Source organism: Cynocephalus volans, chromosome 14 (genome assembly GCF_027409185.1).
Source record: "Cynocephalus volans isolate mCynVol1 chromosome 14, mCynVol1.pri, whole genome shotgun sequence".
Taxonomy (NCBI): Eukaryota; Metazoa; Chordata; class Mammalia; order Dermoptera; family Cynocephalidae; genus Cynocephalus; species Cynocephalus volans.
In genome coordinates, this window is record NC_084473.1 from 81761551 (window position 1) to 81787757 (window position 26207).

At 48.3% G+C, this 26207-nt stretch overlaps 2 protein-coding genes across 2 annotated transcripts; both read right to left on the bottom strand.

The window, feature by feature from the left end:
• Window positions 1-461: 461 nt before the first annotated feature.
• Window positions 462-8857, bottom strand: TGOLN2 (trans-golgi network protein 2). Its single transcript, XM_063077605.1, has 4 exons — window positions 8799-8857; window positions 7629-8563; window positions 6250-6333; window positions 462-4954 (listed from the first exon to the last, which is right to left on the bottom strand). The coding sequence occupies exons 1-4, from the start codon at window positions 8842-8844 to the stop codon at window positions 4949-4951; spliced, it is 1071 nt and encodes a 356-aa protein (XP_062933675.1). The 5' UTR covers window positions 8845-8857; the 3' UTR covers window positions 462-4948.
• A 3024-nt stretch (window positions 8858-11881) lies between these two features.
• Window positions 11882-26171, bottom strand: LOC134362825 (all-trans-retinol 13,14-reductase). Its single transcript, XM_063078123.1, has 11 exons — window positions 25879-26171; window positions 23610-23792; window positions 23083-23324; window positions 22304-22505; window positions 21649-21846; window positions 18991-19110; window positions 16099-16237; window positions 15703-15812; window positions 15439-15605; window positions 15066-15225; window positions 11882-14816 (listed from the first exon to the last, which is right to left on the bottom strand). The coding sequence occupies exons 1-11, from the start codon at window positions 26060-26062 to the stop codon at window positions 14677-14679; spliced, it is 1845 nt and encodes a 614-aa protein (XP_062934193.1). The 5' UTR covers window positions 26063-26171; the 3' UTR covers window positions 11882-14676.
• Between the last annotated feature and the right edge of the window lie 36 nt (window positions 26172-26207).

Here is a 26207-nt window from a genome sequence, read left to right on the forward strand (position 1 = left end):
CCAGCGCACAGATACCGGAGGGAGCTCAATACCTAAGACTCAAGCCTTATCCTCTGAAATGTGCGGGGAAGAGTGATGCTGGCAGTCAGGGCACAGGCTGGCAAGGTGACTTCATGGGGGATGACATAGGCTGAAGGAGCATTCGAGGCCCAGGGCTTAGCAGAGGTCAACAACTGAGAGGCAACAAACGTGCCATGACCATGTCCCAGCTACCTCCTAGACTAGCACATGGGCTCCTGGTAGGGAGGCGTGGGGGTGGGGTTGAAACTGGTCAGGATGAGAGCATGGAAAGCCAGAGCATGTGTGCAAAGCCTGAGAGCGGCATTTGCTGCTTACTGGTGCATATATGATGGCTGGGTGGAAAGGTGCATATGGTTCAGCAAAATGGCCTTTTACTTACATTAAACTGAAGTACCAACGGCCTTATTTGAGTCTTTTAATGTAATATCAACCAGTTTAATGATTTTATTCTTTAGTATTTGAAATTTATTTTGGTTTCTCCTCAATAACACAAAACCACATTGAGTTGCCATGTACAGAAGCTCAGTGAAACATTTGTTCTGAAAAATACTTATCATTAGACCATAATAAAGTTAAAAAAAATAAATTTAAGTAATTATAGTTAAGTTACAAAAGCTGAAAATACAAAACATTGCAAAACAGTGGCAATCTACTAACTGTGCAAAGAAAAAAGAAAAGAAACGACTTCAGTAATCAACATTTTTTGAACTCGGTCATCTTAGGAATTGAAAGACTTTCTATGAGAGTGGGAGGGGCTGGCTTTGTTGGTAGTTTGAAATGTCATACCTAAACCTTAGCTCAGACCAAAACCTTTTACAGAGGGGTTTCTAAATTGGGATATTTTGGAAATTCCTATCTGATTTGTGAAAATTGCTGAGTTGAGAGTCACTCTTGGCTCTGGATGTCCAGTTAATTTCAACCTGAATATCTCCTCTGAGGATTCTTAACTGAGGAAGGCAATGCCAAACTCAACCTTCCCAGAAAGAGTTTTCAGAAAACAGCCTGGCAGAGCACAGGGTCTGGTGTGCAGCACACCCTGGAGCATGTTCCAGCGACTCATAACGTGCACAGCGTGCTACCTTTTCATTACAGCGTTTTGTATCGAGTGACCCTGTGAAACAGGACTGCAGAGGGAAATGAGCATCACCAGCAGTGGAATTTTAGAGGCTGAGAATTCTATCACCAAATGTTTCATTAAAAGCCATCATGGGTAAAATATGTCGGAGTATATAAAGCTAGTTGTGAGCTCTTGCAAGTTATCTTATCCTTTCTAGACAGAGAGCCATTTGACTCCAGAATCCAAAAGTGGAGTCTAAATAATTCTACTTAGTAACCTGTAGCAGGAAAACAAGTTCCTCTATTAATGTCATGACTAAAACAGATTCCTCTTAATAAAAATCACCCTTCAACCAAAAGGTGGGGAAAGACAAGAAACCCTTTGCTATGGTACCTCTTATGGCTCCATGGACTTCCCACACGCCACCCTCCTGCCAACCCCCTCCACCCGCCTGTTGAGAGATGCTTCAGCCAGCTTACCCTCATCCACATATTTTCCAGGAAAATATGCTTCAAATATTCTATCTTCAAAAAGACAACTATCCAGAAAATAAGTTTTCCTTGGATGTGCAATATTTCCTTTAGTGCAATTTCTAAAGTGAACCTTAAATTCTATTGAACTCTTTTAGCACAAGAAATGATACTTCTCAGAGGCTCAAAATATTAAGCTTTGTGGACTCCTTGATAATACTTATGCATCCACCTGGTGCTAACCCTCTTGATTCCTGAGACCAATCCTTCTGCTCTCCTTTTTTAAAGAGCAAAATGCAACATGTTATGGTCACAGCAACCAGTAGCCAGGAAGAGCTGTGTGAACATTCATTTAAGTTATATCCAGATGTCATGAGGAAATAAAATATCTCCGCCTTCTGACGTCCCTAAGGAATGTTACTACCCTAGGCAGATATGAAGACAGTGCCAAAGGCTGTCCCTCAAGAGCTTAGTTTTCTTGGGAGACCAGATGTTACATACCAACTGCTGAAGTTTCGAAATGAATGAGTGCCATTATCAAGGGCCAGTAGAGCAGGATGGAAAGGACCAATAGTGGGGGTGGGGCAGTTTGGATAGTATAAGGGAAAACGTGAGCTGGGCCCTCAAGAAACGTAGATTTGGGGAAGGCAAGAGAGAGAAGAACAACCTAACCAAAGAAACGTAGGAAGCCAGAAAATGAATGACATAGCAAGAATAAAGGCACAGAGGCACAGACAGGCACCCAACAGAAATGGGCTTTGGCCTGGGTGGGATGCAGAGAAAGGCAGGAAGGTGTCAGAGTCCTGAGCACCAAAGAGTCTATAACTGGATTCTCTAAGCCATGAGAGGTACAGATAAGCTTCAGAGCAGGGCATGCATTTTGGAAAGGTCAATCTTTCCATGTCTGATCCTCTTTCCAAGAAGACGGACAGGTACACCAATTGAAGTGGCTCCTGGAAAAAAAAATCCAGGAGAGAAGTGGAATGGGTGAAGGTGTGGGACAGGGGAACCTAGGAAAATGGAAAGAAAGATTATAGCTAGAGATTTTTCTTTTCTTTTTAATGGATAGGACTTTTGTGATGAGAGAGAAATGGTATAAGTTTGGAGTTCAAGTAATTGAAGAAATTGGGCAGTTGCAAAGAACAGCTTGATGGGTAGAAGAGAGAATTCAGTTTAGTCACAACAGGACAACCATGCTGAAATATTCAGCAAAGAGCAGGACTGGGTTCTCTGGGAAGTACACCAAGGAGAAAGACTTGTTAGTCACTTACTCAGAAGATGAAGAATGGGTGAATTTCAGAGCAGACAGTCAATAGAGACCTGGTTTTGACAGCCCTCTTACTCACCAGCATAGGATAAAGCAAAGGACAGTTTGTCAGAGACAAACCAAGAAAGGGGAATTTCAATCTGGATGTTCAAGTGTCCAATTCTACCAAGGGCAAAACTAAGCTTTGAGAACAAGCCATTGGATTGGGTGATCTGATAACTGGTAACCACTGGAAAAATAGTAGAAAGACAGGGACCAAAGTGAGTTCCTAATGGTCATGAAGAGAATGAATGGCCAGTAATGGAAGCACCACTAACTGGAGAAATTCACAGTGGAATGAATAACAAATAAACAGATGGGAGCAGGGGAAATCTGAGCATGCATGAAGGAAGGAGAAGATGCTAGTGTGGATAGGCACAAATAGAAGGGGGAAAGGCAGGGAAAAGGGAGACAGAGAGAGGACTAAAATAACCATAGTCTTAGGGAATGCTAGAGGAGCCAGATAGATTTCTCAGGTTGGAGGAAAGTAGTATAAGACTGGTACACAAGTAAGGACCAGCCCATGATTCACTTGGGAGAGTGTGGTGCTGATAACACCAAGGCCACAGGTTTGGATCCCTATATAGGGATGGCCAGTTAGCTCACTTGGGAGAGTGTGGTTCTGACAACACCAAGTCAAGGGTTAAGATCCCCTTACCAGTCATCATCTTTTAAAAGACTAGTACACAAGTAGAGAGAATGATGCCAACGAGAGTAGGCATTCATTCCTTAGCTCCATAAACTAGGCTACCTGCCAAGAATGAAAATTTCAACTCATGAAAAGCCATGAGCTATTTTAAGCAAGGTGGAAGATAATAAGACAATTAGGATGGTCCCTTTTTCAGGTTTACTTCGTCAACAGCACAGAATTCACCTATTTCCCTCACCTCCCCCATTCTTTGTATTTCCCCAAGATTAGCTCAGAAACAACTGTCTTTAGGCTCTTTATAATAGGGTAGCATGACTAGAACAGATTTAAATAAAAATTCAAACAACATTGTGATCCAAGACACTACCCTCAGTTATTGCAGGGGAACCCACTGAACTTTTAACTCCTAACTTGGGATAGAAGAATTTCTTACTAATTACCTTGGCATCTTATATCAAATAAGAGGATCATTAAATAGATTAAGGTAAAAATGGTCAGAGAATACAGTTAGTTTCCAAACGTTAAGTCTATCTTAGGCAACAAAGGCAAAATGGAGGTTTTGAAAATCTGTTTCATAAAAGTTTTTGAAATGTAGAACAAAACCAAAACCCTCCTACATGTTTTCTTGCATAAAGCATGAAATTGCCCTATTTCAAAAAGTTCCTATTGAGTATGACTGTATGAAAAAACACAGTTTCAATGATCATAACCCCATTTTTAAAAAAAATCTGTGTTGGGAACAGTGGCTTAACCTCCAAAAACTAAGTTCAGTTTTATGCTCAGTACAAACAAATGGAAGTGGATTCACTTTGTCTCAAGTAATATGAAACATCAAAAACATGAGGAACTCATGCTAGACAGGTTAGACTTGCAGGCAAGAAAGCACTTTTTTAACCTGCTGTTTTTGTTTGTTGCTGAAGCCTCGGGAGAGGATTATGTGTTCAAAGTCACCTTTTGCCCATCAACATTTCACCATCCTCCACATCTTTTGCAGGGCACATTCCCCCAAAGTAAAAGGCCTCAGTAGAAAAGCACCTCTACCTGCAGAGTTGTCTCCTAGGTCTGCAAAGATAAAACTGTAGAGAGTGCAATGCCACAGTCAAGGGCAAACTTTACTAGAGTCAAGGCCCAAGGGAGGGTGATCAGCAATGTAGCCTGCCAGGGCTGGGATGCCCCTTTGGTCATAGCCATGTTTCCACATGCTCTCTCCACTCACACTCGGGAGGAAAGGAGGGAAGTCATCAGCATAAATAAAGAAAACATAGGAGTACAGTGTCACCAAAGTGCAAGTGCAAAACTCAAAACAACCCCCCTGCCTCTGCTAGCCCAGACTTGCCACCAAACCCCAGAGGAGAAGTGTTTCTTAGGTCACAGTACTTTTCTCTTCATTTTTCTTGATTTAGAAACAAATCAGCAGGGAGGACAAGGTTTTCAAGGACAAAAAATCAAAGCTGAAATGAGAGCAACACAATCCATTGTTAACATTCATTTTTTTCCAAGGGAATAATTTTGGAAAAAAAAGATCTTATAGGAGCTGCAGTCCAGGGAAAAACTCAATTAAGACAAACTAACTCACTGACATACAAACAGAAATTAATAAAAATAAAAGCACACAAAATGATTTTTAAGGTCAGTTCAAAATACAAAACATACACTAGAAAGATATACAGTCAATGGAGGGAACATGGGAATCCTGGCTTTTACTCCATACTGTTCTATATGTTTTGAATTATCTACATATGTATTTTTTTTTCAATGAGGAAAGGAATTGTAATGCGGAGGGAGGGAAATCCTTAAAGTCAATTATCTGGGAAGGTAGTAGGCCAAGGCTAAATTGTGAAGCGACCTACTGGGCTAGTTAGCAAAGATGTTCTGAGCTAAGTGGCTTGTTCCGTAGCTGGTATGAGTTGTAGAAGTGAATTATATTCCCTGCACGAAGTCTAGGAACAATTCACCAGCCACTGACTGTTCTTTGCCAATTGCCTCCCTGCTGCTAAACAGAAGAGGGAAGGAAGGGTATATGCTGGTGGCAACTCAGTGCGAGTACAGTCTTCTGCTTAGACAGGTTACCTTTGGGGGAACCTTGCTCAGCAACTGCTGCTGTGGGGTAGAAGGAGGGCTTTTCTCTCTGGCAGATGCATGATGGCTGCACTAAGGAGGTCTAGCCCACAGTGCTTAACACAGGGCTGAGCTGGGGAGTTGGAGGCCTATGTGCTTCTGGAATTGTTTCCAGGGAGTGCATTCTAGTGCTTTGCTACTTAAAGTGTGTTTCAAGAAGCATTTGGCGTCACCTGGGAACATCCCAGAAATGTAGAAACATAGGCTCCACCCCAAAACTAGTGAGTCAGACATTGCTTCCTCTCACAGTTCCCAAGGTGATTCCTACACCTATTAAAGTCTGTGACATTCTGGTGTAATGCAAAAGCACAGGACTGGGAATCTAGGGAGTTGCTATCAGGTCTTGATTCTGCCACTAACTTGTAGTGAAACTTGGAGGTAGTGCCACTAACTTAGGGGAAAAAATTCACAATGTTTCTGGATGGGCATCTTTCTTCACCTGTTGCAGGAGGGAGCTGTCGTAGAGTATGTGAAGATCTCTTCGCTCTATCATGATAGATATGTATATATGGATGTTTCTAGTTTGCTAGAATGGCTGCTGCTGCCATGCCTAATGCAAGCTCACTGCTGGGCCAGTAAGAGCTCTTGCTGCATATCCCTCCAGTGAACTTGACCTCTCCCTCCTTACCTTCTGGTCCAAACGCTGGTAGTCACTGGCCTTTGGCCGCCGAGTGACTTTGGATCTTTTCCCTTCCAGGACAAAAGCAATAATCTAGGGAAAGGTAAAAGAGCATGATTAACAGGTGGCTCTGTAATGACCTATTTCAGTCCCTGAAATCAGAGGTAGTCACCTGGTAGTACAGTTGTTAATGATCCTAACTACAGAAACAGCCATACACCCACAAAGAGGCCTATTTAAATTATAATGATATTAAGGACAGGGTGTAATTACATCAGAATCCTTTATACTGCTTAATAGGAAAGACATGAAGGACGGCTGTTCTGGGCTCTAGCTTGTGGGAGTCTGTATGATTTACTCAAGAGTACTCAAAGATCTGCCAATTCCTCCCCAGACAATTTTAGGATAGCACATTTCTTTTTTTCTTTTTTTTTTTTTTAAGTCATAATCAGTAATTAATTCCTATCTGCAAATGTACTCTTTCACACACACTTTGGTTCATCAACAATTGCACTCTTAACTTTACCACTCTCCATTTCACTTCTGAGGTTACACTTCATGATGAACACTGGATGTAGAATAAGGAATGCACCTTTTTACTAAAGGTCTTCCCTCGTACTTCATAGCCATAGGCCTTATGGCCAATCATGAATTAGACCCTCCAATTTTATTTTATTAAAAAAATTTTTGTTTTTCTTTTTGTTTTTATTTATTTATTTTGGACTCTAATTTTAAGCAGGCTACACAAACTACCTTTTAAATTGTCAGGGCTCAATAAGAAATGAAACCATCTTGTCATTAGAGTAGTGGCTAAGGGACACAGATATTATTTCACACCAAATCCTGCGAAAGTAGTAAAAGTGTATGTGTCTGTGTGATTTCTGGGCTTTCTTCTAATTATCCCTAACTGCAGAAGAGAGTACCTGGGCTCTTTGCTGTTAATATCAAAGACTAAGTAACTGAGACGGTTCTTTCTGCCCCTGCAGATGGAAGACAGAAGGTTGGGAAAGGAAGCTAGAAATGATGCACTGTCTCAAGAATGTAAACAGGGGGATAAGGGCCCTAACTGTCAAGAACTCAGGTCCTCCCAGGCTGTAAAGGATCTAAGTTTAAGGCTATGGGAGGAAATCTCACTTCAGGTCAGGTCATAATAATGTCTTAACTTGGCACCTATTGCAGCAGAGAACAGTGAGAGGAAACAGGTGACATGATGAAAACACATGATTTACAAAACAAGAGTAAAGAGCCCTAGCATGGTCTGCGGGAAAACTGAAATTTGTCTTAAAATCCCCAGAGCTCACAGGTGGATGAGTGATGGACACCCACCCATACACCAAACTTCCAGGGTGGAAGAAATCCCATTCCCCCCAAGGCAACTCTTGACTTACCTTGCGCTTGTTGTGATAGGCAATATAGAGGACAGCAACGACAATGGCTGCAGTTACCAGATATGCAAAGAAGTGGCTGCTCTCTGCACTGGCACTTCCAGGATTGTCCTTATAAAGGACACCCTTCTCGCTATTCATGGATTCCCAAAGTGTCCCTTCACGGTTCTCACCAGAGGCAGGGCCGAACATCTTTTCTTTCTCTTCTTTGGGTGGTGAGCCCTCTTCAGGCCCTGTATCACCATCTTCAGCCTCCTTGGGCTCCATATCTTCAGTAAGCTCTGAAGACTTATCTTCTCCTAAGGAAGGCTGTTCTGAATCCAACTTGTCGGACTCCCCCTGGGTGGACGGCCGCCCCGAACCCGACGTGCCGGAGTCCCCCTGGGTGGACGGCCGCCCCGAACCCGACGTGCCGGAGTCCCCCTGGGTGGACGGCCGCCCCGAACCCGACGTGCCGGAGTCCCCCTGGGTGGACGGCCGCCCCGAACCCGACGTGCCGGAGTCCCCCTGGGTGGACGGCCGCCCCGAACCCGACGTGCCGGAGTCCCCCTGGGTGGACGGCCGCCCCGAACCCGACGTGCCGGAGTCCCCCTGGGTGGACGGCCGCCCCGAACCAGACGTGCCGGAGTTTCCTTGGGAGGACGGCCCTTCCGAACCCGACGCGCTGGAGTTTCCTTGGGAGGACGGCCCTTCCGAACCCGACGCGCTGGAGTTTCCTTGGGAGGACGGCCGCCCCGAACCCGACGTGCTAGAGCTGTCGTTCGTGGAAGACAGATTGTGAGAGGGTGAATTTCCCTGCGTAGGTTTTTCCTCAGGCAGCTGGCTCGAGGCGGGCGGGGTGGAGTACGTTCCAGTAGTAGGCGGACCTTCAGTCTTTACTCCCGTCGAACTGGGAGGCGGACTGGCCCTGACTTGCAGCTCGCCGGCCGGCGAGACTCCTGAGATAGAGAAACCAATTAGCCCTGGGGAGGAGCAGGCCGGGAGAAGGGGACTCCTTAGAGCTGGAAGAGATCATGGGAGACAGGCGAACGGGGGACGGGGAGACTGGGGGAAGAAAATGGTGAGCTGAGGGGTGGGTCGGGCAGGGAAGAAGCGAGCCCAGATGGCGACCGGGCGAGGAGAGAATGGTGGGCCTAGGGGAGAGAGTAGGATGGGTTGGGGGGGGGGTCTTACCCGCCACCGCGACGCTCAGCAGGACCAGCGCAACCAGGAACCGCATCCTGCCCAGACTGCGCTTCCGCCCTCTATAGCTCTCGCGAGATCCGTGAGCGGGGCTGCGAGCCCGGAGCCCCGCCCCTTCCTGTGCGCACCTCCCACCTCGCGCAGCCCCGCCTAGATGAGGGTGGGGCTTGGGGGACCGTCGTTGGGACGTTCTCTGTTGTTGTCTCTGTGGCGGTGTGTTACGATTTTCCGGGGGACGCGAGTCCACTCTTCCCGAGTCTGTTCTCCGCGGCGGCCACAACAGACCGACACTCCTTTTTTCCTTCTCTCCCCCTGTACTTCCGAGACAATACAGGCCGAGCAGGAGCTCCCTCGCCTCGCGCACCGGCCCGCGGGAGGGAGGTTGCTGGGGCCAGGCGCCTCTTCGCCCCACCCTCTGCTCGCATTTCTAACCTCTCCCTTCCTTGTGGTTCTTTCCCCACAGCCCACAAACGTGCCGTGCTCACTTCTCTCCCAGCTGGAAACAAACCCTTCCCATCACCTACGTGGCGTAGCCTTCGCATCCCGGCCCTCCTCCCCCCTGACTCCACGGAAACGGTTCTCTCCGAGGTGCCAAAGATCTTTTCTAAGAAGTGCGTACTTTTTCTGATCGTAAAAGTATAGAAGTAGAAAACAAAACGTTAGTCCCACCACTCTGGGATAATCACTATTAATGTTTTAGTGTACAGTATTTTCTGCCCTGCAGACACTTAATGTTTTTAATTAGGTAATACATTCTAATGGTTCAGAAATCAAAATGAGATTTTTGAAAAAGTGTACATTAGAAAATCCTTGCTACCTTCTCCACAGTTTACTACTTATATTAGTTTACTGTTTCCGTGTAGTTTTTTTGTTTGTTTGTTGGCTTTGGCGGCTGGCAGGTAAGGGGATCTGATCTGAACCCTTGACTTTGGTGTCACAACACTGCACTATAACCAACTGAGCTAACCGGCCAGCCCATTCTAGTTTTTTTAAAAAACATACAGATTTACTTATTTTCCCCTCCTTAGTGCGTTTTCTCATTTTCTCACTTTCTATGCATATTTATTTTCTTCATAAGTAGGGATCACTGGGCAAATAGTTTTGTATCCTGTTTACTGTTACTGTTATGTTTATACACTAAATGTGTTTCTTGAAATCATTTTATAACCATTTGCTAGGCTCAGTGCTTTGTAGACAGTGATTTTAAAAATGCTAGGCCTTAAATTCAAGGAGCATGTAGTCTAGTAGAGTACATAAATATTAAATGTCTACACGAGTGTGTGTGTGTGTGTGTGTGTGTGTGTGTGTGTGTGTGTGTGTGTGTGCGTGTGTGCGCGCGCGCAGGGATGCATTACAAGAACTGCCAAGAAAGAAAAGTACGGAAACTGAGATCAGTTGAGGAAGGAGTCTTGAGCTGAGGACCAAAAGTAGTAGGTATGTCCCCCGCAGTGGGGGCAAAGGGAAGAGAAGGATGAGCTTTTCTGGCTGAACGTACAGCATTTGCAATGGCTTGCAGGCAGGTGGAAACCTGGTGTTTTTTGTAGGTCTAAAGGCCAAGATTGTCAGATAACAGAGAACAAGGAAGGGCAGGGAATATGGCTGGAGTACAGCCAGATTAAGAAGTAAATGGTGTGGGAGTTGTCCAGAACATAAATCTCTCTGGGGCACAAAAATACAACAGAAAATATGCCATTTACTTCCGATTGAAATGTAAACTACCAAAAAGGATTACAGCTGCCAGGAGAAATAACACACATCAGTAGTCTGTTGAATACAACTTTTGGGTTACATGATATGCAGTTCTATCTAGTCAATGGAAATTCTTCAGGATTTCAAGGAATAGTATATGGCATAAATACAGTTTTTCAGAAACAAGTGTTTTACTTTGTTATTTAAATTTAAAATTTAATATGCTTCTAAATATGTTTCTGTTGAAAGAAAATTGCTCTGTCACACATGCTCATTCTTGAGGAGAGAGTAAGAATCACAGAGAAGAGACAAATCTTTTACCAAATTATGTCAGAAACTTGACTCTGCTTTGGCTAAAGGAAATGAATTGGAAAATGAATCTGTTTCTAAAAGAAAACTCTCCTTGGGCCAGCCAGTTAGCTTAGTTGGTTAGAATGCAGCCTTATAACACCAAGGTCATGGGTTCAGATCCTTATATCTGCCAGCTGCCAAAAAAAAGGGTAAAAGGAAAATTCTCTTTATCCTCCCTAAATAAATTTGTTTGACTAACATTTAAGGATATTGACATAATGGTGGTGTGTGGGGAGGGGAATTTCAAATTATTAAGCCTGACCTGGTGTACACATTACTAGGCAGTAGAGGAAAGGAGTCCAGATCATGCACAGCTCATGGGACATTCCCAGGATTTTGTATTTTAAGAGTATGAGAAGCCATTAAAGAAGTTTAAGTAGAGGAAAGATATAATCAGATTTGGGAGTTTTTGAATATTACTCTAATTGTATCAAGAAGAATCTACTTTAGTGGGGAGGGAAGAGTGGATTTAAGAGTTAGTCATTTAGGGGCCGAGCCCGTGGCGCACTCGGGAGAGTGCGGCACTGGGAGCGCAGAGTCGCTCCCGCCGCGGGTTCGGATCCTATATAGGAATGGCTGGTGCACTCACTGGCTGAGTGCCGGTCACGAAAAAGACAAAAAAAAAAAAAAAAGAGTTAGTCATTTAGGGGGGCCAGCCTGTGGCTCACTCGGGAGAGTGTGGTGCTGATAATACCAAGGCCACGGGTTCGGATCCCATATAGGGATGGCCAGTTAGCTCACTGGGAGAGCGTGGTGCTGGCAACACCAAGTCAATGGTTAAGATCCCCTTACCAGTCGTCTTTAAAAAAAAAAAAAAAGTTGGTCAGTTAGGGGTTCCCCAGCTTGCTCACTTGGTTAGTGTGTGGTGCTAGAAACACCAGTCAAGGGTTCAGATCCCCACACTGGCCAGCCACCAAAAAGAACAAGTGAATCCACTAGGAGATGTTACACTTCTCACTGTGTAACAGAGACGCAAAAAAGATTACTCAAAGCAACGTGAATGCAATGAGAAGCCCAAAGGGACTGCACCTCAGCAACTCCTCTGTTAGAAACTGGGTACAGACCCCATTCAAAGTTAGCTTCTGTTTTTATTGTAAAGACAAGGAAGTTTCACAAGAAAAATCAATTGATTCAATCATTTTGAAAGGACACAAAGACATGGGCAATGTGACAAAAGTTATCCATAGCTAAGTATAGCTTAAACAACAGAACATAGTAACATCATTTAAATTAACAGCGTCATATTCCAAAGTATAATTAGTGAAATGTTAATCTAATTACACTGTGATCATTATCTTTAACTAAGATATAACTATTTTTATAACAGCTAAAACAATCATTACATTCCTATGATTCTGTGATTGTGTCTTAAGTTTCCATTAACAAAAAGTTTTCCCTTCGGCAAACATTTCTCACATATTTTCCTACAGCAATTCTTTAAAATCTCTTAAGATTGGGCTGGCCCTTGGCTCACTCGGGAGAGTGTGGTGCTGATAACACCAAGTCAAGGGTTAAGATCCCCTTACTGGTCATCTTTTTGAAAAAATAAATAAATAAATAAATAAATAAAATCTCTTAAGATCGGTATGTCAGCCACCTGTTGACTCTAAAATCATTAAAGTATACAATCCCGTACCTAAACAGTGATTAGAGTTGGTTCCATGGGCTCTTGCCCCTTATCTGTAGCCTTTTGCCTCCTAGCTAAGGACTTTTGTCCCATAAGTTTGTTAGCTAAAAACCCTATACTAAGAATCAACTGAGAATCAACATTTACTTGGTTAGAATTGATTAGATAGGATTTCACCCCACTACCTGTAGGCTATTGCCTCCTAGCTAAGGACTTCTGTCCCGTAAGATTTTTAGCTAAAGAACCCTGTCTAAAAAATCAAATGAGAATCAAGATTTTTAACCCCCTACAAGGAGACGGTGCAATAGTCCAAGTAGGACTAATGTAGGGACGGTGAGAATGGAGGGAAGTGGTTGGAATTGAGACACATTTAGGAGATAATACCAACAAGCCTTGAAAGTGGATTGGATATGGCGGGAGGGTAATGGTGAGGAAGTGCCTTTTCACTGAGTTAAGGAACACTAATGGGGACCCAGGTTTAACAGGGGCATAGAAAATGAATTTGCTTCTGGTTAATTGCTTCAGTGTTTAAGATGACTGTGAGACATCCAAATAGAGATGTCAGGGAGGGAAGTGGGAGATTATCAGGTTTAGTTTAACTGGACATCCAGAGCCAACAGTGACTCTCAACTCAGCCAGTTCTCCAAATCAGAGGTGAGTTTCCTAAATATCCCAATTTAGAAACCCCTCTATAAAAGGCTTAGGTCTGAGCTGTATGGCATTTCAAACTACCAACAAAGCCAGCCCCTCCCACTGTCATAGATAGTCCCTCAATTCCTAAGACCATCCAGTTCCATAAATGTTGATTACTGAAGTCGTTTCCTTTCTGTTTCGATTGCACTTAGTACATTGCCACTGTTTTGCAATGTTTTGTATTTTCAGCTTTTTGTAACAACTATAATTACTTAAATTTATTTTTTTAACCTTATTGTGTCTAATGATAAGTATTTTTCAGAACAAATGTTTCACTGAGCTTCTGTACATGGCAACCAAGTGTGGTTTTGTGTCACTGAGGAGGAACCAAAATTTCAAATACTAAAGAATAAAATCATTAAATTGGTTGATATTACATTAAAACAGACTCAAATAAGGCTATTGGTGCTTCAGTTTAATGTAAGTAAAAGGCCATTTTGCTGAACCATATGCACCTTTCCACCCAGCCATCATATATGCACCAGTAAGCAGCAAATGCCGCTCTCAGGCTTTGCACACACATCTCATCCTGACCAGTTTCAACCCCACCCCCACGCCTCCCTACCAGGAGCCCCTGTGCTAGTCTAGGAGGTAGCTGGACATGGTCATGGCACGTTTGTTGCCTCTTGGTTGTTCTCTGCTATGCCCTGGGCCTCGAATGCTCCTTCAGCCTACATCAACCCCCATGAAGTCACCTTGCCAGCCTGTGCCCTGACTGCCAACGTCACCCTTCCCAGCACATTTCAGAGGATAAGGCTTGAGGCTCAGGTACTGAGCTCCCTGAGGGTGTCTTGGTGCTGGCACTTTGAGAACCAGATGCCACCCTGATCATACAGAAGGCTGAGCTAGGACTTGGTTGACACCAACTGGATGTTATCTTTTGACATGAACCTTAAAAACTAATAGGTCTTGTCATTACCCCGATCCTCCAGAACCACACTGTACCTGTCACGGTCCTTTCCTGTCCTCTGACAGAGCCACTGGAACCAGCAGAAATGGGATCTGGAGCCTCTGAACCTGTGGCACTACAACCAAAACCATGCCCAGGTTATGACTAAAACCTCATTGGTCGCCCTTTTCCCTAGATGGGGACTGAGAGTGACAGGAGAAGCCTCGGGACAGCACTGGCCAACCTGCTTCAGTGACCAACACGTCCTTCCAGGGGTTCTACCCGCCTGACCAAAAGAATATTCAATTTGATTGTTCAGATTAGGGAGTATGGGTACCCAGCTTCTCAGGAGACATCAGGGCTGTCCAGGTCGATAGTGGTAATGGGCCTTTTGAACATGGATACCACATTATAAAAGGTATAAAAGATCACCTGCCCCAGCTGGAAGAGCTTCAGATTGTGAACTGTGATTTACCCTAAGCAAATCACAGAGCTTCAGAAATCAAAACCAAATTAGAGGGCTTTATGTGCATGAGGAAGTAATGCAGAAAGACACTGTGGATAGGTCAGGGGAGGTGCGCTGGTCATCGGCCAGGTTCCTCTGGCTCAGCCTGATGGAACTAATTCTTCTTCTTCTGTGCAGAGATCCTTGAGCCGAGATTCTTCAGGTCTGAGTACAAGTTCCGTTTCAGGATGGCACTGCAACACAGCAGGGCCCCTTGCAGGGCCCCCATCAGCCCACAGGTGAAGATATCTTGGCCTAGGAGGCAGAAGCAGAGACCATGAGCATCCACCAGGTGGGAAGGGGGAGGGCTAGGGGTCTTGTGTCCCCCCCGCATGCTAGGGCTGTCCAGAGGGGGCTTCCAACCAGGAACAGGGCCACAGGCAGTCCAGCTAAGGATGTGGGAAGCTGCAGGGGACACAGGCCTGAGCACAAGAACAGATGACTGGGGGACAGGGAGGCCCACGGGCTCAGGTCCTGGCAACATGGGACAGTCAGCCAGTGTACCTGTCAGGTAGAGGTTGGGGATGGAGCTCTGGGCCCTCATGGAAGCCATCACTCGAGGATGTAAGCGGCGCAGGTCATGGTCAGCCCCGTAGCAGGCTCCTCGGGGAGCAGCCAGGTAGAACTGATTGGTCAGTGGGGACCCTCCAGTCACACTCTCCACCTGAGTGGGCAAAACAGGCAGCCAAAGGCAGGAGTGGGCACTGGTGAGACCCTCGCCTCTTCTCCTGCTGATGCTCTCCCTGAATGATCTGGCTGCCTGGGGGGTTCCCTGTCCTTCCCCGGGGCTGTTATGTAAAGTCTCCTCCCCCTGTCCTGAGGAAAGGCAAGAAATGGTACCAAGAGGGCTGTCATCACCAGTGCATACATTACCCACCTTCCCCTCCAGCTGTGGGAACAGTTTCATGACGGCTGACACGGAGGCTTCAACAAAGGAGTTTTTGAGGGTCTCATATTCGCTGCCCCGCTTTCCTTTGGGCTCCTCCTGCCACTCCTCAAACCACTCATAGGCGGAGGGCACCAGCACAATTATCGTGGAGCGACCTATGGGTACAGAGCAGGGGTCACTGCTGCCTGGCCCCTTCCCCACCCCCATGTCCCTTTCTTCCGCTCCTGGCTCCACCCAGACCCTAAGCCCCACCTGGGAATCGGTCCTCCCAAGTCGGGTCCTTGGCTGATGGGGACCCAATGAAGAGAAGAGGGATGTGTTCTGCAGCCTTTTCCCTGGGCATGGAGACGTAGCGCTGCATCCTGTGAGTGACAGGAGTGTGGCTGCCGATCCCAGGCCTTTTTGCTCAAAGCCACCAGCACCACCCCAGGACAGTTCATCCCCAGGGCCTCCCCACCAGGATGAAGCTGAGGCACCCTCTTGCGTGAAAAGCTCTTAGGTGTAAACTGGAAACTGCCCCCCTCCTCCCATTGCAAATCCTGCTGTTATTCCCCAGCCCCCAGAGGGGAAGCAGGGGCCCTGGGGTGCTGGGCTCATGCCGACACCCCACGACACACACACACATACACACACGTGCACACGCCTTACGCCTCGTCCATGGCTGTGTCATAGTAAACATAGTAGTTGGTGGTCTGCAGACCCAAGTCCTCCCTGGTGCCTCGGAGGCAGATGAAAACAGAGAACATTCCCAAGCCAGGCCGCACCATCCCCAGCTGCTGCTTCACACCTGCAGAGGGAGTTGGGAGAACTGGGAGAAGCTGGTCGCAGACGGCTGCACCCTGCTCCAGGACAGCCTCTGAAGACCGCTTCCTCCATCTGCAGCCTCAGCCTCAGCTGCCAGGCTACGGCCCAGGCCATTATGTCAACTTAAACTTGGCAGGGCCTGTTCCTCTCTTCCTGCCAGTGCAGAACGATCCTGAGCCACTCCCAGCCACCGGCACTCTGAGCACCTTTCTAAGCAGGTGTCGCCTAGCCCCTGGCCTCTAGCTCCCTCGCTGGCTCACAGCACCTGCAGGACAGGCAGGCAGGCTGCCTCCAGTCGTCCCCTGTGTAACTAAACGAGTGGGTGACAGGGCTCTAGCTGGTAAAGACCACACACACGACCAGGAGTTTCTCATAAGCCTTGATTTCAGTATAAACTTTCATACAAGCCATCCAACGGATGAATGTACGTAAGTCCTCGTGTGCCGCACAAGGGAGTACGGGCCTCCAAGTGACAAGCAACGTATGGGACCAGAAGGAAGTGCCATTACTGGCACTCAGCATTTCAGGATCCAGCTAGAGGGCTGAAGGAAGATCAGCACTAGGGAGGAAAGCAACAGACCTGTTCTGGCCATCTGATGTCCCCAGACCTAAGCAGCTGGGCTGGCCCAACTTCAGCAGTTGACCCCAGACCAGTTTTCTGGAACCGTTGCCTGCAAGTTCTTATTCTTCATTCCATTGCCAGAACCATCTCTGGTACCTGCTTGAGGGGTGACCTGGCCACCGCTGCTCTGCTTCATTCATTGAACAGCTAGCAGTTGAGGACCTAAAAGATGCTGTACCCTGTGGGGGCGGGGGGCCCTGTGGCTACAGGAAGGAATCAGACAGGATGCCTGCCTACTGGAAGGAACTTTCCTGAAGGATGCCGGCTGTCCTAATGGAGGCTGCAAATGATTAATGCTACGGGCAGGGTGACCATATGCTCTATCATCCAAAACAGGCCACTTGTGAGAGCACAAGGGGGCGTCACTGACCATTACAGTAGGACGACAGGCATAAGAATCAGGGACACCAGCTACCATGGGGGGAAGGGGAACGTGGGTTTCCACAGCCACAGTACAGGGCAGTGCGTGGCCCTGCCTCATGCATCCTGGTGCTGAGCTGCAGCAGCATCTCATCACCTGAGTCCCACATCCAGGTGGGGTGGGTGGGCATAGAGAGAACCCCTGGATCCTCAGAGGCCCATTATAAGAGCAGCTACCTCCGCCTACACCCACCCTCCTCTCCCAGCTGGCAGGAGTGGGGAAGGAACCATCTACCTTCCTCTCCTAAGCATCCCCAGTCACCCCTCAGGTACCGGCGGTGGATTTAAGACTCTCCTATTCACAAATACTCCCTCTGTCTAACCCCCCCACATCCACTCTCCACCCCAGCTGGTACTGCCTGTCCCAGAGGCCACTGGATCCGGCTCCCATGTGAGAGCTGGACAGAACTATGAGATTCTCCCCACCCCCAACAGCTAGAAATGAAGGAGCCCCAGCACCTGAGGTCCCTGAACTGAGTATCACCACTGCCACTGCCTGAAATGTCCTCCAACTGGGATTCGTCTGGGGCTGCAGCCGACCCCTACCCAAGTGGGGCCATCAGCCCTTCAGCCAGGTTGGGGCTGGTGCCATTAGATTGTTTTCAGGGCTGTGATACATAAGAGCAGTGAAAAGCATAACCGACTACAAGAGAACCAGGTAGCCCTGGCACGGCTGCCTGGAAAAAGGGTGGGTGTGGGTGGGACAGAGTCAGGGCCCAGCGGCCCTGGGAGAGAGGGGAGGAGGGACAGAAGGGTCCCAGAGAGGGAGGCAGGAAGGAGCAAATTCTTCCTGCCACCCATGCTGGCCCAGCGGCGCTTCCCAGGGCAGTCTCTGTCCCACGCCCTAGTCACCCTGCTGCAGAGGGGAGGCCTCTGGTGGCAGCAGATGCCACCGGCTGAGGCCCACCTCTGTGCGGCCCAGGAATGAGCAGCTGCTTTAGGGTGGTCCGTCCTATATCCTAGAAAGAATTGCTGCTGCCACCCCACCCTCTCTCCCCTGATGAAACCCACGACCTCACCTTACTCCCGACCCTACTCTGCTGCCCACCTTCCCCAGCTCCTCAGGGAGCAGCCCCTTGACCTTGATGATATCAGCACCACTCTGTGGGCACGTCCTCCGTGCACCACTAGGGGCCATAGTTTCCATCCCAAGTGCATCCTGAGCTGCTCCCTCCTCCACTTCCTGCCCAGCCAGAGACCCCTCTCTCACCTTCCTGGGTATTGGTCCGCTTCTGGTCAGCCAGCCCCCCTCTGCAGATCACACCAGAGGCTTCAGGTCACATGACCTCCTGAAGTCGCTTCTCACCTAAGCTTCCTCAGCTATTTTGTTCCCTGTGGGCTGTCCTGTCTCCTGCCTCTTTTACTGAAGCCTTTTCTCTGGAAGCCCCACCCTTCCCTGCCCACTGGGGTGTCATGAGCCTACGCTTCCAAGTCAGACAGACCGGGATTCCCATCTCAGGTCTGCCACGTTCAGCTGGGACCTGAGGAAGTTAAAAATCACCCGTATGAGCCTCAGTTTCCCAAACCATAAATGTTAGACTTAGGATGATGACCAGCATTGTTACCTCTTCTGCTTAAGGACAGTCAGAGGGGTGGTCAAGAAGAGGGGAAGCACCATCCAGGCGGAGCACTTGGCTCCAGAAGGGGAGTTGTTGGGGAGCATCGAGGAGGGGCATCGTGGAAGAGTCTCCTACCCTGCAGGCCGCGGGCGCTCTGCGGTAGTAACCGCTCGTAGGTATTGAACAGTCCCGCATCGGAGATCACGGTGGGGCAGTAGATGTTCACCAGCTCTTGCCCCTTCTTCACACTGACACCTGCAGGCACAAGAGCTTGGGTGGGGTTCTGCTGAGCTTCAGGAAGAAGAGAAAGGCCCATGCCCCCTGGAAGTCTCTCAGCCTATGTCTCAGTTTCTTAGCCCTGGGGGTCCAGCCCGCTTAGGGCCAGGATGGCAGGCCCCAGAAACTGCAAAGTGAGCACAGTGTCCTCCAGCGCTCAGCCTCGCTCATCCTTCTGCACTTCCCTCTCGGCTCTGTCCACCTCCCCACCCCCATGGGGCACTCTCTGTCCTTTAGCTGAATTCCCTGACAAAGCTCAAGGCCTGAAACCCCTCCAGTGGGATCCCAAGCCCTTCTTCTTTGCTGCCAGAGTTCTATTTCCAAATTACTCTCTTCACACTCTCCCGTGACACTCAACCTCCATCAGAAATGCTCCAAAGTCTTGCAGCGGCCTGCCAAGATCTGGTCCCTTCTGCGTGTCCAGCCTCATCTCTGGCCTCGCTCACTAAACTATAAGGTAGAACCATGTATAACAGCTGACTTATATTCAACCATCTTTTGGCCTGTAAAAATGGCAGTTTCTTATGGTTCATAACTACCACTTGTTTGTTTGGTTGTTTTTTTGCAGCTGGCCATATGGGGATCCAAACCCTTCACCTTGGTGTTATCAACACTGTGCTGGAACCAACTGAGCTAATACACCAGCCCCACCTACTACTTTTGATGCCTGAAAATGTTCAACTGTCTCCTACCTCCATGCCGTTGCACGTGCTGGTTCCCCTGCTTGCAGGAACCTCCTCTGACCTCATCCGCTTGCTGGCTCCTTCTTACCCCTGCTGCCTTGGCTCCAACCCTCTGCCTCTGTGAGGTCTTCTCTGTCCAACTGTGCTCTATGTCCCCTCCATCCTTAGTCTATAAATCTTCCAGTCTAGATGCCTCTATCTGCCTCTTCAATGATTTTGCAATGAACTTCCCTATGAGACTAGAAACTTCTCAATATAGAGACTGAAACATTTATCTTTTATCTCCATTGTTTATTGGCTAGCACATGGAAAACAAGTCAATACAATCAGAATTGTATTTAATTGAACTGAGAAACTGAACTTGTTGCATGGCCCCCTTTCAGCTGGAAGGAGAACTTGCTCACAGACATCAGAGAAAATCTCTCACACCTCACAGCCCCTCTCTCTTACCTCTCACACCTTCTAAGTCCCCTCTACAAATGTATGCCCTGAGATCACTGATGGCCTTTACAACTGATTTTTTTTTTTTTGCTATGGGCCACCCACTCATCACCTCCTCTTCCCTGAAGGGCACCTCCAGCAAATTCACGCTCACACCAGCCCTGTTTGCCTCTGGCCCGTTTTGTCCCCCTCCCTGATGCTTCTTTAAGCACCCCCTAGTCATGGATGGCCTGTTTGTTTAACAGAGGCCTTCCTTTTACAGACCCTCTCTTCAAAGAGTTTGTTCAGAGTGGGATTTTAAGTCTCTACACAGGTCAGGGCACCAACCCCGGCCCCAGTCTGCCATTTAGAGATTGAGGGCAGGCACCCTGCCGGCCTCCACATTGCCCTAAAGAAGACTCAGGTAACTCGCTCATTCCATCAGTCATGGAACAAACATTCAAGGCTCTGCCATGTGCTAAGATCTATAGACATAACTACACAGTCCCTACAATCAAAAAGATCATGTGGATGACTGGATAAGGAAAATGTGGTATATATACACAGTGGAATACTACTCAGCCATTAAAAGAATGAAATTCTGGCATTTACAGCAAAATGGAGGAGCTTGGAGAAAAGTTCATTAAGTGAAATAAGCTATGCACAGAAAGAAAAATACCACATGTCCTCACTCATAAGTGGGAGCCATGAAAAAAAGGAAGGAAAGAAGGAAGGAAGGAAGAAAAGACCAGACCATAGACCAAATAATATGTTCAAGTTTCAGAAAGAAAGAACAGATCTATGGCTACTAGAGGTGGGAAAGGGGGAAGGGGGAAGAAGGTTAGGGAGAAATTGGGTAAAGGATGCAATGAATAATTATAATTTGTAATAACGATCATGTTAATAATATTGATTTTGATCATCACATAATATATACAAATACTGACAGTCAACTCTGTCTCCCATATATACGTTAAAAAAAAAATCAGGGGCCGAGCCCGTGGCGCACTCGGGAGAGTGCAGCGCTGGGGGCGCGGCGACGCTCCCGCCACGGGTTCAGATCCTATGTAGGAATGGCCGGTGCACTTACTGGCTGAGTGCCGGTCATGAAAAAGACAAAAAAAAAAGAAGAAAAAGAAAAAAAAATCCGAAGGTCAAGGATTACAGGACAAGTATTCACAGCTACTGAATTGATAACTCAATAGTGTTCATTGGCAACCGTGGAAACCTTTATCCGTCCTGCTCCCCTTTTACGTGCACACTAATCACTCTGCCCCGGCCCCTGCTGTGGACAGGTTCTAGCCTCTAATCTCCATGAGGACGTCAGCTGCTCAACACTTTCTGCCCTCAGAGAGACCCCAGGTGTTTCCCACACCAGCCCAGGGTCCCTGAAGCACAAGCGCGGGGCTCTCACCACAGGCTTTTCCAGCTGAGTCCAGCAAGACACTCTGCACGGTGGCCCTCGTCAGGACAGCACCCCCGGCCCGCTGAATCACAGGGATGGTGTGGAAGGCGATTTCACTGGAACCCCCTCGGGGATAAAAGGCCCCTCCCATGTAGTGGTGCACCACCAATGCATGCATGGAAAAGGTGCTATGGCTGGGGGTCACACCTGCAGAAGGAAGGGAGGGCTATGAGCAGGCAGGAACAGGCACCAGCACCCTTCACAAAGGAACACGGGCTCCTGTGAGATGACACACGGTCCGAGCCCATCCCAGGATCCTAATGTTCCCCAGGGTCCAGGGCGGCCGCAGCAGCTGTTTGCATCCAAACACGGAGCACCTGAGAGATCTTGAGGCCAGCAGGAATATCCTCCCTGCAAATTGCCATGTGCCAAGACCCGGAAGGACAAGATTGGTCAGAGAGAAAAAGCATCCAGGGCGTGGATGAAGGGAACATCTGCCGGGGAGTCCAGCAGGTGGACAGACTTCTCATCCACCAGTTCCAGAAGGCCTGGGCTTTACACTGCTCCATTTCAGATGGCCAGACACGTTCGGGAAGAAAGACGGGAGCTGGAAGGGCAGCCCCTCCTCTCCAGGAGCCACCCAGGGCTTGTGGCCGGTACCCACCATATGTGGGGAAGATGTAGCTGAGCACTGCCCGCAGCTCAGTGGAGGCCCCCAGCTGCTGCAGCACCTCGGCCAGGCTCTGGGTGGATGCATGCAGGAACGTAGAGAAACGGGTCAGCAGCCCACACTTGTCAAGGAGCTGAACCACGGGCAAGGGCAGGAACTTTAGCAGGATGGCATGAGCAACTCCACTGGATGCCACCTGGGGAGAAACCAAGCCATGGGGACAGACTCATCCCTGAAAGTGCTGTGATGGAATGACCATTGCAACAGCCTGTATCACCTGAGGGCCCACAACACTTGCTCCTGGCTGAACTTGGCTGAATTTGCATTTTAAAAAATCTGTACTCTGAATCTCTCCCATCCTGCACTCAGATGAGTCCTTTCTTGCTTTTTAGTTTCCTGCTCAATTTTCTTTTTAAACATTCCAATCTGGTCTCATATGACTTAAAGAGTACTAATCCAGTCCCCTGGCAGCCAGCCTAGTCAGAGAGGACAGCAGGTGCCTGCCAGAGGCCAGAGTGAGACCTGGAGCTGCTGAGCCCAGGCTGCAGAGATGGAGAGCCCAGCGGGGCACAGGGGACATGGTGGGGCTGAGTTCAGGACAGACAGGACTGTCCTCTCCTCTTGCCTCCCCCACTCCACTCACCAGCCTCCTACTGTCGCTCCACTAATGCAGAAGCTCAGCCTTGTTGGGAATAAACTGTTACTCCACTAACGCAGAAGCTCAACTTTGTTGGGAAGAAACTAGGAGTCGTCGATGTGTCCACGTTACTTACCTTAACCAGCTTTATATACTTGTCAATGGCAGCTTCTTCCTGCGGAAACTTCTCCTTGAGGCCCCGAGTGTAGGCTTCCTCCCCACTGTACATGGGGAACTCCTTTCGGCCACTGGGCCCTTCCAGTACCATGATGTCAAAAGGAGAGGATAGGGTAGCCCAGTCCAGCTGCCCTTCAGTGATCTGGTCTAAGATAAAACGGTTGGTGCTGTCCTTGTGCATTCCCCCAATATAGTGGATTCCTGTTGGGAGATGGAAAAACCAGGTGGCAATAAGGTGGAGGAGGTTGTCCAGCCTGGCTACGTCCATGGCCAGAGGGGGCTGTCCACCCTTTCTAAAGGCAGGTGGCACAGCAGAATCCATGAGATCCATGCCCAGTTCAGCTCCCAGTGGGTATGGCTGTCCGAGAAGGAAAGTGGTGCTCACAGAGAAGATGGCACCTCCAAAACTACGGAAACACCCTGGTGGCTGCTCCAAGCCTTCTGAAAATACAGACATGCTCCCAACCTTTTCCACACAAGCCTTACCTGTGTCAAACTCAAGGCCATTCTTTCCAAAGGTATGACAGCAGCCCCCTGCCTTGGTATGTTGTTCCAGCACCAGGACTCTCTTGCCAGCTTTAGCAAGAATCGCAGCTGCGGCCAGGCCCCCAAAGCCACTGCCAATCACCACCACATCCAGCTTCTCTGGCACACGGCTGGCCGAGAAAACTGCAGCAGAAAGGAAGGGAGGAGTGTGGGCTTCTCAGGCAGGGGCAGGGAAATAGCAAAGACAGGGAAACCAAGGAAGACTTCTCTAGCTTTTACAGTGCAAGGCGCTTCTCAAGCAGTTTGGCACGCAGCTCTTCACTAAGATGTCTCAAATATTTTACCTGGCAATACTCAGGACCAGCCAGGCAGATTAAACAACATGATGTGGTTTGATCTAAACTGATTTAACCAAAGTTACCATGGACCTGGCTCTTTTCCCTCCTTTCCAAGAAAGTAGGAATGAGTGAACTATGACAGGAACAAAAAGAGAAAACTGACTGCAGTGCAGGCTGAAAGACCTAAGTGCAGACACACAGAGGGCACTAGAGAAGAAAGACAACACAGGGGTGGGTGTGGGGGAAGGATGTTATGGGGCGGGCTGCTAGCTCATGTAACTGTCCATTCACAGGCCAGCTGTCTTTGGAAGGTGCAGTGTCGGCAGGTGCCAGTGGAGGAGGAGCTGGGTCCTTTGGTGACTCTTGCATTGCCTGATGCAGAGGCTTGGGCAAGAGAGATACTCAGAGGCTGCTGCTCTGAGAAATCACAGCACCACCACCCCACTTGGGGAAGTCTGGAGGCAGGGCTCGGAGGGCAGGAAGGGCCTTCACAGAATAGAAAACTGATATGTTGATATGTAGGCACTTACAACGCTAGATTAGTTCTTTAAAAGTCCCTTCCTAAGAAATGGGATTGGCTATTTTTCAAGCTGCAAGAGAAGTTGGTAAAATTTTTACTTTTCTATCACTTTTAGAGAGACACATAGTGAAAAAGACATTGTATACCACAACCCAGAACATATGTAAATATATAATATAAACAGCTGAAACAGAATTTCACTGTACAATACTGACTGCAATTATGTATGTTGCACTCTGATATTTTCTATACTGGTGAACTTAAAAACAATGCTAGTTGCAATGCACTAAACTGATTTCACAACCCACTAGTACATCACAACCTGGTTTGAGAAACAATTAAAGTCATCATGCCATTTTTAGACAAGCCCAAATAGGTGGAGTGACTTGCTAATGGCTATGCAGTGAATTAGTGTCAGAGTCCAAAGCTAAAACTCTGATCTCAGCAGTCCAGAGGACGAGTCCTTCCATTGAGAATAGTATCATCTCTTTTTTTTTTTTTTTTTTTTCTTTTTTTTTTTAAAAAGATGACCGGTAAGGGGATCTTAACCCTTGACTGGGTGTTGTCAGCACCACGCTCAGCCAGTGAGCAAACCGGCCACCCCTATATAGGATCCGAACCCGTGGCCTTGGTGTTATCAGCACCACACTCTCCCGAGTGAGCCACGGGCCGGCCCGAGAATAGTATCATCTCTGAGTGTGCAGCAGAATATGTCACACAGGATTTTAAAATTTACGAATGAGAGGGATCCTGGAGATCAATCAGGGGACTTTTTTTTTTTTTTTTTTTTAATGCAGCAGAACTCTTTCTTTAGATCTTAGAAGCAACCTGAAAACATGTTTGAAAGATGAGAGTGGAGGAACCTGTTTGACTGCAGAGCGGGCTCTGAGTCTGAGGCACCCTGTTGAGCCTCTCCAAAGTTTTAGAACCAGGATTCAATCCTGTGATGTGGGGCCGCGCCTAACCTGTCAGTCACCTGACGGCCAACACGCAATTTCCTATGCAGACTGGGAGAGATTTCTGTGAAGGTCACCCATGCCCCTAGCCCGCGCGGGAGGGCACGTGAAAAGTTAAGGTCGTAGAAACAAGTCGGGGAAGGGTCTCTTCTTGTCTACCCCGTAGCCGCGGAAATTGCAAGTGGCAGGGCAGGCCTCGGCTATGCCAAGATCATGGCACGCCAAGGTTGGTGCCCAGGCCCTGGGGCTACTATTTTCTGGGCTGCTAGGGCGAAGCCTCTCTCCAGTGGTGGGCACTAAAACGGACGCCTCCACGTGCAAGGAAGCACCCCGCAGCACTTTACATGTGGGGAAACTGAGGCCCAGGTGTGGCAGCGGCTCTCCCGCCGGAGTGGGAACACATACCCGCGAGAATGCCCGAGCCAGCCCCGGACCCCGGGGGCCCTCCGGCTGACCTTGTTTGAGAACCTTTTTCCTGGCCTCCTTGTCGGTCACCAGGGGCGCGGGTGGCCGCCTGACGTCTTCGGAGAAGGGGTTCGGGGAGCTGCCAGCCGACAGCCCCAGGAAAAGTCTGCGGAGCCCGGCCAGCAGCAGCCCGGCCAGCAGCAGCAGCAGCAGCAGCAGCGGCGGGAGGCACATCGCACCGGCCTGGGTCTGACAACGCGGCCGCTCGGACTGCGCTGCGCCTCTAGGGCCGCGGCTTCTAGTTTGCCTTTTCTAGTCGGAAGGCGGAGGCAGCTCGGAGCACTGATTGGCCACATCCCTCTCCCCGGCCGGCGCGGAT

What these genes read in the sequence shown, in the direction of transcription:
- TGOLN2 (XM_063077605.1), bottom strand. Translation starts at nt 8,844, where the DNA reads ATGCGGTTCCTGGTTGCGCTGGTCCTGCTGAGCGTCGCGGTGGCGG. An exon ending in GCTGAGCGTCGCGGTGGCGG is followed by an intron (nt 8,564 to 8,798) that starts GTAAGACCCCCC and finishes TCTCTATCTCAG; the next exon opens with GAGTCTCGCCGGCCGGCGAG. An exon ending in CCTATCACAACAAGCGCAAG is followed by an intron (nt 6,334 to 7,628) that starts GTAAGTCAAGAG and finishes ACCTTTCCCTAG; the next exon opens with ATTATTGCTTTTGTCCTGGA.
- LOC134362825 (XM_063078123.1), bottom strand. Translation starts at nt 26,062, where the DNA reads ATGTGCCTCCCGCCGCTGCTGCTGCTGCTGCTGCTGCTGGCCGGGCTG. An exon ending in GAGCGCCCGCGGCCTGCAGG is followed by an intron (nt 16,238 to 18,990) that starts GTAGGAGACTCT and finishes CTCCCTCTGCAG; the next exon opens with GTGTGAAGCAGCAGCTGGGG. An exon ending in TTGGGAGGACCGATTCCCAG is followed by an intron (nt 15,606 to 15,702) that starts GTGGGGCTTAGG and finishes CTGTACCCATAG; the next exon opens with GTCGCTCCACGATAATTGTG.